Consider the following 19,518-nt stretch of genomic DNA (forward strand, 5'->3'; position numbering starts at 1 on the left):
AGCCACCAGGGTTTCACACGACATGGATGCTGTTTTTTGGGGTTTTTTTGTTTTTAGTTTTAGAAAATTTTAATAATGTAATGTTTTTAATTGTTTTAATTGTTTAATTGTTTTTTTAAAATTTGTATTTTGCATGTTTTATAGTTTTTTAACTTGGACTGTTTTAGATTTGTTAGCTGCCGTGAGTTCCTGTACTGGGAGGTAGGAAGGCGGGATATAAATAAACATGAACATAAGAATAATAATGGTGAGTTATTATAAAAATGCTCCTATGGGCATTTTTGTCCCAAACACAGTGGTTGGTAAATCAGTGTAAGTAGGTCCCCAAAGAAAGGAAACAAGAACAAGCAGCCATACTGCCTAGTGCTTAACATGGGAATTGCTCAATTGTTTTCTTGTGGTGCCACTCAAGAAAAATAGCCAGCAGCGTAAGAGATGTGGTAGGTGAGGTGGGAGCAGATAGAGTTAGGGATGAAATATATATTATGTCTCTCTGTAATAGATGTATTGTTTTTGTGGAGCGGGGAAGTAAACAGAAAGGTGGGATATATATCAAATAAATATGCAAACTCTGATTCAAGCTAACAGGAAGGAGGTTTTCTTCATAGCAGCACTTGACTCTGTGACAGACAATCCTTTGTACTGAAAAGACCTCAGGTTTGCATAGGTGGGTAGCTAAGCAGTCAAATATTCCATGGCAACTGTCAGGATATACGTGTGCACTTCTTAACACTGGGTTGTGATTGTTTGTTGTTGTTGTCCCTTCAAGTTGTTTCTGGCTTGTGACAACCTACCATGCAAACTTATCATGCAATTTTCTTGGCAATATTTTGTTCAGAGGAGGGTTGCCTTTGCCTTCATAGGACCACTTGGAAATTTTCTCATGGGCCCTCAGATCAAACCCTCCTCCACAGCACAGGATCTCCAGTTAAGAGCAACAAAATAATAGAGTTCTTCCTCTGAGACTGAGAGAATGTGACTTGTGTAAGGTCACCCACTGGGTTTCCATGGCTGAGCAGGAATTCGAACCCTGGATGCCAGAGCCATAGTATTATAATGCTGTAACCATTACATTGAAATCTTGTCTAGTTCTTTCATAGCTGCCTCCCTTTAAGGGTAGAATTCAAAGATATAGCCATGTTGGTCTGTAAAATCAGTATGGAAAGAGATCTTGTAGTACCTTTCAGACTGAAAGAAAGAAGTGGTTGCATGAGCTTTCATAGGCTTGAGACAAATGCCTCTGAGGAAGCAGGCTCAAGTCTACAAAAGTTCATGTGACCAACTTCCCAGAATCCCCAGTCGCCTTGGTCAACAGTCAGGAAGTCTGGAAGTTTAAGTCCAAAACACTTGGAAGACCAAAGTTTGGGAACTACGTGTGTAACACCTTTGAGACTAACTGAAAGGAAGAAGTTGGTTGCATGAGCTTTCTTTCATAGACTTGAGCCTACTTCCTCAGATGCATTTAGCTCAAGCTGACAAAAGCTCATGCAACCAACTTCTCTCTTTCACTTAGTCTCAAAGATGCTACAAGATCTCTTTCCATACTGATCTTACAGACTAATACAGCTTTATCTTTGAATTCTACCTTTAAGGAGAAGGCAGCTGCGGAAGAATTAGACAAGATCCTCAAGAGTAAAGACAGACAACTACTTCCATACTGATTTCACTGATTAACATGGCCATGCCTTTGGATTTTAACCTTTAAGGGGTGGTAGCTGTGAAGAAACTAGAGGAAAGACAGACAACTCTTTCCATACTGGTAGAATTCAGTGATGTGGCCATGTTAGTCTGCAGATCTTGTAGCACCTTTGAGACTAACTGAAAGAAAGAAGTTGGCAGCATGAGCTTTCCTAGACTTCAGTCTACTTCCTCAAATCCAGATGGAGGAGGCCACCAAACCATATTAAAACTGGACTTGCCACCATTCCCAAACACAAAGGATTTTGAATTTGAATTGACGTTCTCACACACTAATGGCATCTGTAAGTCTGTCCTTGGCTTTCCACTCCACCAAATGCATCTGAGGAAGTAGACCTAAGCTCAAGATCTCTCTATGTACTCTTTCCATACTGATTTTATAGACTAACATGGCTATATCTTTGATTTTAAGGAAGGCAGCTGTGGAAGAACTAGACAAAATCCTCAAGTGGCAATTCTTTCCATACTGAATTTAGAGACTAACAGGGCTATATCTTTGACTCCTACCCTCCGGGGGAAGGCAGCTGTGGAAGAACTAGACAAGTTCCTCAAGAGACAACTCTTTCCAGACGGAATTTACAGACTATATCTTTGAATCCTACACTCGAGGGGAAGGCACCTATGAAAGAACGAGACCAGATCTCAAGAGTAATGATAGACAACCCTTTCCAGACTGATTTCACAGACTAAGAGGGCTATATCTTTGACTCCTGCCCTCCAGGGGAAGTCAGTTGTGGAAGAACTAGACAAGCTCCTCAAGAGACAGCTCTTTCCAGACTAAGGGACCCCTACCCTCCGGGGGAAGACAGCGATGGAGGGAAGAAGAGCCTCCGCGGCCCCGCCCTTGTCCTCCACATTCGGCCGCTGAAGGACCGCGGTCCCTCCTTCCTTCCCTCCCTCCCTCCCTCTCTCCCTGGAAGAAGCGCCCTTCCCCTCCCTGGATCCCTGATTCCATCCCCGGTTTTGCAGGTGTTCCTGGAGCAGGCGAGCTCCATTGGCTGCAGCGCTGTGCCTTTAGCCCGGACTTCGCTGGGGACAGGCTTCGCGGAGGCAAAGGCGGCCAGCCGTCTGGTGGCTCTCTCTCTCTCTCTCTCGCTGGGCTCCTGGCGCTTGGGGCTCCGAGGCGAAGGCAAAGGCTGCTGGGGCTGCGCGGAGGGGCGGGCGCCTCCTCCTCCTTCTTGCCGGGTCCCTGGAGTTGGGAAGGATGCTCTGGCTGCTGCTGGAGCCGGTGCCTCTGCCACTCCTGCTGCTCTTGCCCTCTCTTCCTCTCCCTGCTCCATCTGCCTCTCCCTCAGCCTCCTTCTGGGCCAGGCTATGAGATGACCATTCCTGCTGGCCTCGCCTCCTGGAGCCCGTCTGCCTCCGCTCCCGGGGCCCCAGGGCGCGCCTTTTGCCCCAAGAAGAAGAAGAGCAGGAGCCCCTGCCCAGTGGCCCCGGGGCCCAAGGAGGAGGAGGAGGAGGAAGGCGGCCCCGTCGGAGGGGGGTAGCCGGCCCCAGAGCAGACCAAGCTCCCTCCCTTCCACACCCCAAGACTGGACCAAAAGGGCCTCCTCTTCCTCTCTTCCGCCTCCAGGAAAGTCAAGCCCGGGACCAGGGTCCGCCTCGCCTCAGGAGAGACCTTCCTCCAACACTTGAGCACCCTGAGCCGCCTGGAGCCCCACTCTGGGCAGGAAGGCGGGATAGAAATACAGCCAAAGAAAGGAAAGAGAAACAATTCAGGAGCCCTTTCCCTGGAAAGAGCTGGACTTTGGGCTCCTGGGGAGGAGGACTCTCTAGATAGAGAGCTATTGGGGAGGGTTGCTGGTTCCCCTCCGAAGGCTCCCGGCGCCATGAGGAAAGGGCTGGAGGCCTCCGCCGCCCGCTACGGCCTGGGACTGGGATACTTACTGCAGATGCTGGTGCTGCCCGCCTTGGCCATCCTCGGCGCCAGCAGCCCCGGCTCCGCCGCCCAAGGTAAGCAAGCCAGGGCTCGCCCGCCTGACTGCCTGGCTGGCGCCCTCCCTCGGAGTTTGGGGGCTCCGTTCTGCTGAGGCGGCTCAGGAGTGGCCTCCTGGGTTTGGGCTCTTCTCCATCTTCCCTTCGAAGCCAGGCGAAGGGAATAATACTCCTCTCTCGCCTCCACAGCTTCACGGAAGGATACGGAGAAAGGGCCTTGCATGTGGGGCCACTTCTGTAGCATCCCTCCTGCAGGACTGATCCGGCTTGGCTCCACTTTGCCTCTGGAATTCTGGGCATGGGAGGCTGCGCTCTGGAGCCACAACCAACTACCATTCCCAGGATTCCAGAGCCTGGAGCCGCGGCAGGCAAAGTGGAGCCAAGCCGGACCATCCCTGCACTGTGGAGTTCAGAGAGGGGTTCAGTCCAGCCAAGAAGGCGCCTAGAAGACCCTGAGCCCCCTGAAACAAACCTAACTATTGGGGAAGGGAAATGCTTTGGATGTTTGGGAAAGACAGGAAAATGCTTTGGGTGTTCTCCCCCGTCTTCATTCATTCCTCTCGGCTTCAGCCCCCGGGAGAAACTTGCCAAGCGCGCAGCCGAGAGAGAGAGAAGAAGGTGCCTTGCTCTTCCAGGGAGACTGAGGCGGCCCAGCTGTGCCTGCCCTGGCCTCTCTCTTTCGCCAGAAATCCGTCTGGCCAGCCCCGATCTCTATGGCTGAGGTTCCCAAACCCGTTTGCCGTGAGAGCTGTAGAGAGGAAAGCAGGATCCAGGAACGAAATGGGAAGTCAGCTGTGGATGGGCAGCACTGGAGAGCAAGGTCCAGCAGTTAGGATCCCAGGGGTCGAGCGAGTTGCCCATCATGGGGCTCCCTATCCCCCTCCTTTTCCAGACCAACATGGTCTTTTGCTGACTAGCTTCTTTCCCTCGACCATCCTTCCCACAGACTTTGCTGTAGGTACTTGTTTTCTCCTATATGATGGGCACCAGGCTTTTAGAAACCATTGGTTTCTTCAGGGATCTTTTAAACTCAAGCCTTCTCCCCTAAAACTGGATGGATTGTATCCCTCTATAGGCTGCGTCCCATAGAAATCAGTGTCACAGTTTCATGTTTGCAGGATTTTTTGCCCCTTCCCAAATTTGGGACCTTCCCTTCGCTTGAGGTCTAAGTCGCTTTTGCTCCTCGAGTTCCCCAATACCTCCACTTCCCAAACTAAATGATGGCTCCTCACATTGATCAGGGCAAGCAGCTTTAATTTTAAGATGCCACAAGGGTATGTGCAGTGGGCCCTTTGGGCTGGAACAGCTTTCATGGAGCAATCGCTCCTGATTTTGACTTCCAGGAGAAAGGTTTCAGATAGAGTGCTGTTGGCATGGTAGAGGCAACTCTAAAGATGAGCCCAAGTGAGGCAGCTGCTTCACATGACAGGGCTTGGCAGCATGAGGCATGGCAGAAAAAGAGAAACAGATGTGACCCATGGGGCACAACCAAGTGGCAAAGTTGCGCCATGCAAGCACCATGGAAATAGGGGCTGGGTAACATCACATTAGTTCTCCTCATCCCACAAACCTGCTCATTTTACCCAGGTTTTAAAAAAATATATATCAAGAACTTCACAGTGGATTGTGCCCCATAGAAATCAGTGGCATACTTTCAGTTTTTCATTCAGAATGTTTTAGAGAAGATTCCATTAGCAAGCCACTCCTTAGTATACATTCCCTATTTGCAGGGTTTTTGTCCCTTCCCAGATATCCATTAGGTGAAATATGCTGTTTAAAAAACAAACACTTAACTTAAAAGTGTTAATCCTCTCTGAAGTCTTTGGGGGCAAAGGAACCTAGACCATTCTGTGGATCTCATTTGAAGTCAGTTAACCTATATCCAGAGCATAAGTAGAAATAGCATGTGATGCAGTACCCTCTTGCGTTCCTGTGCTGGTATCCTCATGAAAAATGACTTGCAAAGTATACAGCCTTGCCTAAGATTACAGTATTTCATATTAGTTTCTTGGTAGTCACACCACTGACATTAATGGGGCTTGCTTTTGAGTAGCTATGCATAAGATTGACTTGTAAACTGTTCTGTTATATTGGTGGCTCAGTTCCTTCAGACCATAACACTTGAAACCGAGTAAAGACATTAACACTAAAACTTCTGTTCAAGCTTGTTTCAGTGTGAAGAATTAATACCACTAGACACCAGCAGAGGGTTGGCATTTTAGGTTTAACTTCTAAAAAATGGTTTGCTCGATACACGGTTGGCCAGAATTGATGGAAAAAGATTATCTGAATATCCACTGAATGAATTCATTATGGAAGTTTGTAAGATTCTTCCAGCTCATGTCAAATACCTGTCAGTTTGTTGAACTCCCTGTATTTTTCTCATAGCATCAAAAATAAATGAAAATGTGAATTGGAGAGCAGAGCAGGTTCAATAAAGTCAATCACATGGGAAGATGATATGATTAGTATTGGAAATGTAGGGAGAGTATGTAGAGACATTGTGAATGGGACAAATATTTGGATTACTAGTGCTCTTTTTTATATCATCCATCTCTTGACAATCTAAGTGCCTAGAGCTGATGCTTCTTCATTTTTGCTTGGCTCAGCTGAAACAGAGCTTTCCTGAGCAGCTTTTCTCCTGCTACACTATTTTTGATACCTATCAAAAATATAATCTGCCTCAAAGTATTTGCACATATGTACAGAATAGCACCAAGGTACTGTTATTGTTACAGCTTGAAGATAAGATTAAAATATCTCCCTTGGAGCTAGCTCTGTGTCCACCTCTGTTTCTGTGCTCCTTAGTAGATATTTTGCTACGTTCTTACTGCTCTTACATAGAATGTCAAATCTGAATATTATATGTGCTTTGGTTACTACACTGCCAGGCATGTGTTTTTCAGGACTCCATCAGTAATGGCTTCCTTGAACTTCCCTTTGCCAGACACCATTTGGCTCAATAATAAGCAGTGGAAAGGAGTACTATTTGCGTCCTGATTGCTATACGACTGTTATACTGTATATTGCAAAGGAGAGCAGCTGCACTGAACAAACTGAGAAACCTGTTTCCATTGTTACCATCAGGGATGGGAATTGGAGGAGGTGGGGGAGATCAGCAGTAACATATTTATTCCTGAGCAATAGTGTCTGGAGTTCCAGCTCCAGTAGAGTGCCACCTCCAGCAATGTTGTTGGGAATATTCCACATACACATCCATCCAAAGTGCCCCTTGTCCCAGTTGATTGCTGTTCCACAGAACACCCAAGAAAACTGGGATCTTCATGAGAATCCTTGGTGTGTACACCTTTCCTTTTCCAACTTCACAACATCCACAGCATCTTCCCCTCCCCAGTGTATTGGACCCAGCCATAGGATGAACTGTATATGGTACATAAAAAAAAGGAAATACATATTTTCCCAACATTATGCCATTTGAAGGTTTTGACCAACCTGTATAATTCTTTCTTTCTTTACAAAATAGCATATGAAAACTGTGATGGATTTCAAAACATTTTTATAGGTACAGTATTGGCTGACTCCCCGAAGACTGAAGGAAAGAGTTGCTAGTATAGTGTATGTTGATAGTTTAAGTTCTCTTATTTGAGTACCTGATAACATTGATTAAGTGGATTAGACTAGTCTTCAATATTTTTGTATGTGAAACACAAAGCTAGAAAGATCTCACTCTGTTGTGGACTGTACTAGCCTCAGTCCAATCAGAGTGGCCAAAGATTGCAAAATGGCTCCCTCTCTGGAATCTGCGTCTGGTGCAGTTGCCTCCCATTATTTCTGTGGACTGGGTTGGAGAGAGGATTTGTATATGGAAGTGATGTGAACCTTTTCTCAACATCAAAGCTAACCACAGAAATAGCTGCTAATCGTGGTAGCTGCCATGTTACAAAATATATGAATTGTATTTGTTCCAGTATTTACCTTGATCCTTGGCTTGATGATTTTCAGGGAGAAATAATCTGAACAGACCCTTTTTGCTTTGTTTCTAAGACTAGCATTGGATTACCACCACTCCCCCCCCCCCCCCCCGTCATGCCTACAGTTAGCCAGTCCTTATGTGAACAGTGCTGTGTGACACAAGATTCTGTGCGATCATATGTTGAGTAAAGAGCACACCATGATTTAATTTGAGAGGTAACATTTCTAAAAGTTTGAGAAACTGCATTACTTTGTAGTATATCTTGCCCTAGCGTGTTTCTTAATTGGTTGCACCTTCTTGAAAGGTCCTTGCAGCTGGAAGATTCCTAGTGCTATCTATCAGATGATGGAAGGAACAGTATAAAAACATAGGACAAGTTAATGAAATATAACATTGTTTTGATCCCTTTAGAATTTTCTGAACGAAGCAAGGCAGTTGTATCATTAAAACCTCATAAGGAAGTAACCCAGAGAAATGTTTTTTCCCCTTTGTGTTATCATTGTGCATGTCATTTATGGGTATGCTGATATAGGTATTGTTGATGCTCTGTGTAAACATGCATGATCTGTAGTCAGAGGTAATCCCAGCAGTTAGTTTACTAAGGTATGGAGAAGTTTCTGTTGACATTTTGTAATGAAAACACCCATGTGCTGTTAAGGTGATAACCTTTACATCTTTAAAATTCCTTTCTCCATTATGTATGATATTTCCTGTGTTTCCTTATCATAATAGTATGTTCATCATTATCTGCATGCTGTTGTTCTGCTCTTTATACTGTATAACGAATAAGAGAAGAATCAAACTTAGTGCACCTAGAACAGTAAGACACTTTGGAAATATTAGAGTTAATACAGTATAATGCCAAATAAATATATTGATATGAACACTATAGCAGAAAGAGACAAAACATCCACTGCAACTCTTACCAGGGTGGAGAATGAAGACTAAATGCTAATTTCCCAGCTTTCTTTTAGTCTCTTTTATGCTTATCTGTTGCAGCAAGCTGACATCTTTGAGGGCAGGTGCTAGTTTAGGGAACATTAGGACATTGGATTGTCAGAAGAAACCTTCTCCACACTTTCATCAAATTCTGAATCAAACATCTTTTCTACAACCTAACCAAAAATCTTGAACACATGGGTTGGCATCTTTTGTCCTATCCTAGGCATGTCTGTATGCAAGGACCACTTCCAGTAAGTTTGTAAGCAGAGAACTAGCTAGTCTCTTGAGAGGAATACTTAGTTTCAAATCTAGTTTTGTTTTTGTGGAATTCAAACACAATGAAATGTGTGCACTAAATGAAAACATCTTCCATTTTTTTCACATTTAGTAAAGTGGGGTTCCTTTCTTAAAAATGCATGCCAGTGCACATGCACAGAGAGGAGAGTGAGTATAACGGTTTTAATTTTATTTGCTTCTAATAACATAGTTTCATAATTATCAAGCATTTTGCTCTGTTTCTTTTCTTGATCTTTTGAAGTAGGGCATGGATGCCTTGGGCAATTCTGGAGCCCACTTTCTTTCATGTTCTTTCTATTACATCTTGGAAAATAAATTTACTAATTGAGTAATTGATGGACTTTTTTTTAGTCCTTTCCCCTAGAGAGATGTGCTGCTAAGCATAAGAAGAAACCATTCAGGATCAAGCATTAGGAAGAGCTACATCTATAATTAACCAGAAATAGAATTAGAACTTTTTATTGTGTTACTAATCTTTATTTGAATATCTCAAATTGTGTGCATATTTTATTTTCTCCCAGTTGTCATGATGTCTTATAAAGTTTCTTAGCAGGTCATTGTTAAATGTAAGCTACAGTGGAGAGACCTTGGAGGAATAGGTTTTCATCAGTTTTAGCTAAGGGGTCATACTGATGAATAAAGGCAAATATTTTTTTTAATATGGACATGATGACTCATTCAATTGATTTCAATGGTACTAAAGCATAATTAACTTAGGGGCTGAACACATGGGCCAAAAGGAACTTGTTCCCCTCGGCCTGGTGTCATCTTCTATGGGTGATGCAAGCCAATAGCCCCAGGCTGGGATTGATCAGTCCAGATACCAATCTGGCAGTTCTAGACGCAGTTTTGTGTAATATAATATTTGGACTTCATAAAAACTGTGTAACCCCTAGTAATTTAAAATAATTTATAAATGTACATACAACAACAACAAAAATATATATTTTAAAAAAGTAGGTCCAGCTGTGATTCTACATCTATTGGTTAAACTTCTGCAGAACTGAAATAAAAAATTTTTGGAATGCAGCTCTGCAGAGAAACAGGAATTAAACACTTTAAATGTATGCAGGATTTCATTTACTTGCCACTGCCTCAGACAGTATGGGCTCATGAGAAATGTCTACTCAGCTGTAACAGCTTTGAACGCTCTGAGTGCAACCAGTAGTCTAGCAGAACAGAGAAATTGCTTTTGCACTTCTGTGTTTTTGCAAGGTGAATGGCTACAGTGAAAACATTAAACACACCTCGAACTGTATATGTGGTAGCACTATCCCTGTTTAAGTTGTTGGTCTTATGCTGGCTTCTGATAGTGAGGAGGGATGGACAATGGTGATACTTCCTGGGATTTTTTGGAAACAGGAGCCACTAATATGAAGACTCAATCTCTTATCATTACCAATGTCACTCCACAAGAGGTTGAATTAAAACCTAGATGAAGGTGGTGGTGATCATATTCAGTAAGGCAGGATCTCTCTCAGCAACAGTGCTTTACATTTTGTATTGAGGTTGTTTTCAGGCACAGGTCTCTACAGCCACTTTATCACTGTAGGTCCATGTCTGTGGATGTTCAAGGTTTCATTACAGTATCTGGTTGTGCTAAAAATAAAGGGTTGAAAAAAAACAGAAGAAGTTCTTGCACTGTAACAGTCAAAGGTTTTTTTTTAATGATATTAATAATTTGGGGTGGATCCTGATGATGTTTGTCTCACCGTAAATGCATTGAAATAAACAGAACTTAATATTGGACATGATGACTTATTCAATTGATTTCAATGGAACTAAAGCATAATTAACTTAGGGGCTGAACACATGGGCCAAAAGGACCTTGTTCCCCTTGGTCTGGTGTCATCCTGCATGGGCGATAAGGCCCATAGCCCCAGGCTGGAATTGGTCAGTCCAGATACCGATCTGGCAGTTCTAGACCAACCCCAGCCCAAAGAGACCTTAGTACACCACTATTGACTAACCCCTGTACTTTACAGTATCATTAACTAGTTTGCTAGGACCTAATTATTGAGCATTTATGTGTTACCCTTTTCATTATGCATTCCAAAACTTTATTCTGATTTTTGATACCTCAGCAAGTCTCCTTAAAGTTAAGCATTTAGTTCTCTGGTGATACACACAATACTGACAGATTTATACACTGAGGATGATGGTGAAAGAGTTGGGTTTGAACGTGGAGGCTAAAGGTTATGCATATTACACAGATATTGTTTCATTTGTTCCATGTGTGTAAGTGCAGCCAGACTGTATTGTTAAGCTAAAAGAGAGAGAGAACACCACAAGAGCCTATAATTAAATTAAAGTGATAATTCTGAGAGTAGAATAAAAGGAGCCATATGCGCAGATATTTACCCTGATGCACTGTATTAGCAACAGCAGCAGTTTGAAAATGCTTGGTGTGGAAAAAGTGAAATATAATATGTGAACATGCTACCTTCTGGGGATATGCTTTTTAATTAAGCATCTAAATGAATCCTGTTGTCAAAACGAAAAAGAAAGGAGAGAGCAGGAGGTTGCAGGAAAAGAAGGACTTAATTATCTTGATGCATCAGTGAGCCAGTACTGTTTAATATGTCGGATATAACTATTTGTATAGCTGTAAAAGAATTACTGAGTAGACTTTGTCTATAAACAAGTTGGCAGCATTCTTTTTTCAATGGATTCATAGGTACTTGATGGATTCATGAGCAGTCTGCCACTCTTACTTTGATCTTACTACACTGGCATCCACACAGTATCATCAAAGCTGTTCCTTGCAAAGTAAAGGGCAAACTGAAGCAAGACACTGTGACAGGCAGCATATAGATTAAAATCCCTGTGTGTGTGTGTATGCGTCTTCATAAGGAGCGTACCACATATCCAGTTATACTAATACTACCAGAATTAAACCATTACAAAAAAGTAAAAGCTGTACATTTGTTTTTCATTTCATTCTGAGTTGATAATATTCATATTCTTATAACACAGAGGCATATATGTTCCACATAAGTTATATTGACAAACCACAGTTTCCTGTTTATATATACACATTGTTGAAAACCTTGGGATCCCACTCCCATTTTCTCTTACTTTTTGTACATTAGAGGAGGAAAATGGAAGTATATGCACCACATTTAAAACCATTTTCTGTTGTGTCTATACTTAGACTTATTTCATTGTTGTTTAGTGAGAAAGAACTGATTTGGGTTGAGATCTAGTCTCCTTATAAAATCATAGTTTAAACGACTACTTACTATTTGCACAAAGAAGAGAGAAAGGAGAGGACAATGCATGAGCCTGAGACTTACCACAACTCATTTACTTAGCAAATAATCATGGTTTCCCATTGCTTGTGAACTGGGTCGATTAGCCTACAAGAATTCACATTCTCTTTCTTCCTCTCCCCTTGTACATGCTTCATTAGACGATACTTAGCAATCTGCATCTGATATTGTGATTCTTTAGAGTTTGAATTGCTGCACTGAAGACAGGTTTTATTCTGCTGAAATGTTTCCTTACATTTTAGGAAGGAAATCTAACTGAAAATAAAAGTATTCTATATTCTAAAACAAAACAGTTTCATGGTGGCTGAACTGCAAAAGGAACCAAGATCTGTATCTTATGTATGAAAATGTCAGGAACGTTCAAGTTAATGGGCCATGTTTGGACATTAATCAAGTGCAGATGCTGGCATAAAACATAACCATAACTTTCTGTATGTAGAAATACTATTAATAGTAGCTTAAACTATGTAGCTCATTCTAAGTCTGAGACATGTAGCTCAAGATATGTAGCTCATTTTGAGTCATTTCGAGTATTCAGGACAGGGTGGGATAGAAATCAACCACTGAACTCTGTTGTAAAATGTTTTTGACACTAATCTGGTCAGGGTTACCTTTTGAAAGTAAATTTGTTGATTACACATTGTCCACCTAGGTAGGGTCTATTCAGTTTTATCTACTTTTCCAAAGACCAGTAGTACACTGTGGTGTTATGTTATTTGTTACATTGTACTTATCACTTATGGTGATATATTGCCACTTATTTGAGGTCAACAGGATGTTCTATTTTTAGAGTGAAGCTAGGGTTGCATCCACACTGCAGAAATAATCCATTCTGATACCACTTTAAATGCCATGGCTCAATGCTAGGAAATTCTGTAGCTTTGTGAGACATTTAGCCTTTTCTGTCAGAGAGCTCTGGTGTCACAACCATCTATGATTCCCAGGATTCTATTGCACTGATGCATGGCAATTAAGGTGGTGTCAAATTGGATGATTTCTGCAATGCAAATGCAGCCCAGGGCTTCCAAACCCTGTCTCATCCTTCTCTAACTGCTGCATAATTCAGAAATTTTCCAGAGCATCTCTTCACACTGTGAATGGGATGTTCTGAGCAATAAAGGAAGTTGTGCATAGGTGTCTCCCTGGACCTTGTGGTTGTTGGAGAAGAAAGAGGCAGATTCTTATGTTCATGTAGCAGAATATACATAGCCTGCCCACATTAAGTAATTAAAAGTGAGAAATAATAACATAATTAGTAACGTAATGATAAAAAAGGATCAGAACCCCTGGCCGGTTCACATGATTAAATATTAACCAGAGAGCCATCATAACGGAATGATTTGGATGTTGGACTAAAAGTCTGGAAACCAGAGTTCAAACCCCCCCTCAGCAATGGAAACCCACTGGGTGACCTAGGGCAAGTCACACTCTCTCAACCTCAGAGGTAGACAAAGGCAAACCTCCTTCTGAACAAATCTTACAAAAAACAAAACAAAAACAATACCCTGTGATCGGTTTGCTTTAAGCTTGCCATAAGTTGGAAATTGCTTGAAGGCCCACAAAAACAGTGTTAATTTAACAATAGTATTATTTGATGAACAAACAAACAAAAAAGTAATCCTGGAGGATATTATTCTATTACTGTGAAAAAGTAACATTGTTGCCCATTTTTATTCATAGCATCTGTGAAGAATGATAATGACTTTAACACAGGACCTCCAAGCTACCAAGACTTATTGCAGGACAAATCCATTATCTTGCAAATTCACCCAGTTTATGAGGTTTCTTGCTGCTTCTTGTAGACAGAAAAAATGACCAAACTATGTATGTATCTTTAAAGTGTGAACAGATAGATATTTGTGCCCAATTGGAAAATAAACACAAATGTGAAAAGTTGTATACAAAATGAGGAAAATTATGAAAAACTCTTCCAAAAATATATACATGGGGAAAATTAATTTACATATTGAAAAAATGGCTTTCTGCTTGCTATGAACAAAGGATAGGGATCTGAAGCGAAAACTTTGAAATTATGACTGAGAGTTTATTCACATCCTTCATCTGTACTTTTTATTTTTATCCTCATCTCAGCTCTGTTAATTCATTCCAAATTCAAGAAGTCACAAATATCATCTGTTGAAGCCTAAGGTTAACTGGAATTCCCCAGAGCTGTAGCTATATTTTTGCACCACAATCATTAAATTTTGCAAGCAAGGTGGATAAAATGCCTACTCAGAAGAAAGAAATTAGTTAATTATTAGACTAATATATTCCTTTTAAATAATGTGAACTATCATTTGAACTTCTTTGACATCAGTATGACGTTACTTTCCAGTATCCAAAGTAAACCTTGATCTTGTGCAGTAGTTAGTGTACTTCTGAAAACTTCAGATTGGTAGGTAATGTTTAGTTTATGCCTTCATTCACTTTCATCAAGAGAAAGAAATGCTTTACTTTGTAAAGTATGTAGTTCCTAGCCACCCAGTGGAGATGTTCAACTTTTGCAGGCAGCAGTCTTGACGTTGGAACTGAAAAAATAATAGTTGCATTGCCTGCTGCTTTCCTTAGATGGTTCTTGCCTTTCACTTCTGCCTTCTGTGATGAAAGTGTGAGCTTTTAAAGGCCAAGTTGGCAATCAGGCAAAAGGAATAAAAGAGGGAAGGCAGGCCCCTTTCCTAGTGTGCTCAGTATGATCTTGTAGTCTGGTACAGTATCATAGCTGAAGAGTAACTGCTTTCAAGGACACAAAATGAACACTAAAGCAGTAAGTGATTTCATTGCAGTGCTCCATTGAGGTCCCAGTCTCAAGTTCGGACTTCTCTTGAGATCATTCTAGCATAATGTTGTATAACAGACAATGTTAAGAAAATGCAATTAAGCCTCTGGGATCCAAGGTTTTTTTCAAGTACAGCTTAAACTTGCAACATTTTGCCAATAATTTCTTGAAAGTGTAGGTGGAAATGAATTTTTAAAATGGAGTCAAATATATGCACTGAAGTTTCAAATTCATACAAACCTATTTTCTTATGGCTTCCAGTTCTACACCGCTCAGATTCCCAGTGATTGGGTGGTATATAAATAAATCCTATTATTATTATTATTATTATTATTATTATTACTACTACTGCTACTACAGAGGCTTTCTTTCAATGTAGATTTTAATTCTTGATGTTCATAAGAGTTATGTAAGTAACATATTTTTAATTTTAAAAAATCTCTGACTTTTAAATGTTTGGTTTATAACTTTTTGCTATAAAACATGTATGTGCTCACCCAAGGATAACTACCAGAAAACAATTTTGTAAGCAAATGGCTTTTCTGGAGATAGAGTTCTGGCACCATAGTTACATCTCCCAGTAAGGCCTTCCTTCTAACCAAAAGAACCCTCTAGAAACCAAGTAGTCCCACCAGCAGCTTGCTGCTCACAGAGGGCTAGACTCTTGTTCATATACTGTCCTGCTCCCCATTGCCTAGGAATCCCTATGTTGGTGGGGCTGTGTGAATTCTAAGTTAGATTGTGGGGGGTTCCCTTTAAGTCTTTGAGTCTTTCTAATAGTAAACATGAATTCCAAAATGTACAAATCTAGTTTAAAACTTCCAAAATACTGAAAGGATGTCAGCTGATTTTTAAAATGATTTTAATACTCTAGATGGTTTAATACTATTTTAATCATAACATTTTGTATGATATGTGTGTGTGTGTGTGTTTTATTTGTTTCTTTCTTTTAAAAAAATGTAATATACTTTTGAGTTCCAGCACTGGTGAAAAGATAAGGTATAGATAAAGGCATAGGAGAGAATGGAAACAAGGGTAATAGATGCAAGTATCATAACAAAATGATATACAGTTGGCCCTCCTTATCCCAAGATTTTTTTTTTAATCTATGGATTCAGTCATCCAAAGTTTGAAAATATTAAAGAAAAAATTAATTCAAAAAAGCAATCCTTGGTTTTGCCATTTTATATATGGAACACCAATTTATTATGCCATTATATTTAATGGAACCTGACCATTAACCTCCTAAGGGTATCTTACCAGAATGATTACAGTGTACAAAGTGACTTACTTTGTACTCCTGGCCACTGCTGAGACCTTGGCATCCAGGCTCAGAGTAGAGTCTAGGAGCATACCCAAACTGTGAGCTTGAGATTTCAGGGAGAGTGTAACCCTATCCAGCACAGGCTCGGTCTCTATTCCCTGATCTTCATTACAACTGACCAGGAGCACTTATGTCTTGTTTGGATTAAACTTTAATTCGTTTGCCCTCATCCAGTCCATTACTGACAGCAGACTGGTTCAGTACAGAGACAGCTTCCTTTGAATCAGATGTGAAGGAGAAATAGAGTTGAGTGTCATCCACATACTGGTGACACCACACCCCAAAACTCCAGATGACCTTACCCAGTGGTTTCATGTAGATGTTGAATGACATGGAGGACAGAACAGAACCCTGAGGGACCCCACAAGCCAACGGCCAAGGAGTCGAATAGGAGTCCCTCAACACCACCTTCTGAGTCCGCCCTCCAAGAAAGACTGGAACCACTGCATAACAGTGCCCCCAAGTCCCATACCAGAAAGGCAGGCCAGAAGGATACTATGGTTGATGGTATGAAATGCCACTGAGAGATCCAGCAGAACCAACAGGGACATACTCTCCCTATCCAGCTTCCTGCGTAGGGTATTCACCAAGGCAACCAAAGCTGACTCTGTCCCATAGCCAGGTCTGAAGCCACTAGCTCCAGAACCTTGCCCAAGAATGGAATATTGGAGTCTGGCCTATAGTTATCCAAAATAGTGGGATCTAAAGTGGTCTTTTTCAGTAACGACCTCACCACAGCCTCCTTTAGGCAGGATGGAAATCTGCCTTGCTGCAGTGAGGCATTTGCCACTCCCCTTACCCACTTGGCCAGTCCCTGTCTGGCTGCTTTCAAAAGCCAGAAAAGGCAAGGATCCAGTATGCATGTGGTGGCCCTCGCTTCTCCAAGGTTCCTGTCCACATCCTCAGGCTGCACAAATTGAAACTTATCCAACAATGCAGGCACCAAAATTATATCCACTTGACCTATGTCAACTGCAGCATCCAAGTCAGAGTGAATCTGAGCAAGTTTTGTGTGTATGTATAAAATTGCCTTTAGGTTATGTGTATAAGGTGTCTATGAAACATAAATGAATTTCATGTTTAGACTTGAGCCCCATCTCCAAGAGATATCATTGTGCATGTGCAAATATTCCAACTCCCTCCCCCCCCCAAAAAAAACTAAAACACTAAAGGTCCCCAGTATTTTAGATTAGGGACCTCTATTGCTATTTTAGCAAAGCTAGTACTGTATATAGTTTTAGATTTCAAATAAAACCACTATACATTTTTTTCTAGCCTTAGCAATAATGGTTTATGTTGTACCTGTCTTTGAAATCTATGGGTTTTTTTTTTACTGATAAAGTTTAAACTTGTTTACTTCTAAAAGTTTTTCTCAGGTGTGTTGAATGCTAAAAACAATGACTTTTAAGAGACTGGGGGAAATGGCTAAAGATTCCTTTTGCTGACCTACCTGGGAAATAATGAGACCAGACACAGAGAATTGGATATAAATTGGACCACTTTATTTAGATAGTCCTATTTAGTTATTTCTTTCTTGAGATCTGCAAAAATGGGGGTAGTAACTTAGTGTGGGAGCATCTGGGTCAAGTGGTCTTTCTCCAGACCATCTCCCCAGCTTCCTCTAGATGAAAACCCTTGAGCCCCAATGATAACCCAAAATTGGCTTGTTCCCTGGCTGGCCCACATCTGAAATGCCAATCTGAGATTTTTCCACTGAACCCTCACAACTTAAGTGACAGTTTATATCTCAGGCCAGTCCCAAGGCAAGTCTCTTTCCCTACCCCTTTAGTCGTATCACCTAAAGAGGCATTTTGGACATCAAACATTCACCCAAAAGGAGTGCCATAGATGTTCACCAAATCCCATATTCCCCCCCAATACCAGCTAAGTGACCAGCTATTTAGAACACCATCCTGGCCAATTGTCCAGGTCCCCTAAGAACAATGTAGAGTAAGCAAAAAACCCTTGGAAAGGTGAAAAAATTCCTACCCGACTCTGAAGCGACCAGCAAACTCACACTGCTGGAGAGGTGGGAGGGTGGGTCAACAAACTGCAAAGATGGAGAACAGGGGAAAGTTGTCCTTAAATAACCTTAGCTCCACCCCATTCCTTCTCACTCACAGCAGCAGCAGCAGAATAAAGAATTTACATCCTTTATTCCTGGCCTCTTTCCCAGAGGCCAGCAAAACTATCATTACCCGATCAAGGATGCACCAATAGGAGGATGTGAATTCTCTGCTACTTTTTGTTCAATTGTGAAATTTCAAAATTACTAAATATGTAATTAGTTGACAATCCTAATACCAGTTCTCATGGTTGCCTTGAGATATTTCAAAATGGTTGACACAAATGAAAACAAATAAAAACAATGTATTTACTCTGTATTCATAGAATTATTGAATCAGAGAGTTGGAAGCGACCTCAAGGGCCACCCAGTCCAACCTGCTGGCATGCATGAATACACAATCAAAGCACTTCCACCAGATGGCCAATCAGCCTCTGCTTAAAAACCTTCAAAGAAGGAGAGTCCACCGCATTCCAAGGCAACATGATCCACAGCTGAAAACCTCTTACTGTCAGGAAGTTCTTCTTACTGTTGAGGTGGAATTCGGTAGTTTGAATCCATTGCTCTGGGTCCTGTTCTCTGGAACTGCAGAAAACAAACTTGCTCCATCTTCAGTATGACAACTTTCAAATATTTAAAGAGGGTTATGATATCACCTCTTCTTAACCTCTTCTTCAGGCTAAAAATACCCAGCTCCCTAGGTCTCTCCTCATATGGCATGGTTTCCAGACCTTTCACCATTTCGGTTGCCCTTCTCTGGACATGCTCCAGCTCGCCAACATCTTTTTTTTAAAATTGTAGTGCCTAGAACTCAATACAGTATTCCATGTGGGACCTGATTAAAGCAGAATAGAGTGGCACTATTGCATTCTCAATCTAGACACTATACATCTAATGATGCAACCTAGAATCATATCGTCTTTTTTAGTTCCACATCACACTGTTGATTCATGTTAAACGTGTGGTCTACTAAGACTCCTAGATCCCTTTCACATGTACTGTTGTCAAGCCAGGTGTCCCCCACCCTATATCTGTGCATTTTCTCCCCCCCCCCCGCCTAAATGTAGTATCTTTCATTTCTCCATGTTGAAAATCATTTTGTTCGTTTCTAATCTTGTAATTCATTTTGATAATCTATTAAGATTTAATAATCTATTAAGGTCATTACCATTGCTGGCTTTTAATGTAGGTCTGCCCTTAGCTTTGTGCATTTTTAAGAGCAATGTGGAAGGAAGCATGGATGGAACTTCAAATTGCTACTTTTCAGAATGGTCT

The 19,518-nt window shown here is 41.4% G+C and overlaps 1 protein-coding gene across 3 annotated transcripts in view; it reads left to right on the top strand.

The window, feature by feature from the left end:
- The first annotated feature begins 3,229 nt into the window (after positions 1-3,229).
- Positions 3,230-19,518, top strand: part of UNC5C (unc-5 netrin receptor C) — a 379,353-nt gene continuing 363,064 nt past the window's right edge. For all 3 annotated transcript variants that reach the window (XM_089526097.1, XM_089526099.1, XM_089526100.1), the window contains exon 1: positions 3,230-3,651. In XM_089526097.1, the coding sequence (XP_089382223.1) occupies positions 3,528-3,651 (124 nt within the window). In that variant the 5' untranslated portion in view covers positions 3,230-3,527. The remainder of the gene's footprint in view (positions 3,652-19,518) is intronic.

Source organism: Sceloporus occidentalis, unplaced genomic scaffold (genome assembly GCF_023333645.1).
Source record: "Sceloporus occidentalis isolate IW3139 unplaced genomic scaffold, rSceOcc1.0.p SCAF_5, whole genome shotgun sequence".
Classification (NCBI taxonomy): domain Eukaryota; kingdom Metazoa; phylum Chordata; class Lepidosauria; order Squamata; family Phrynosomatidae; genus Sceloporus; species Sceloporus occidentalis.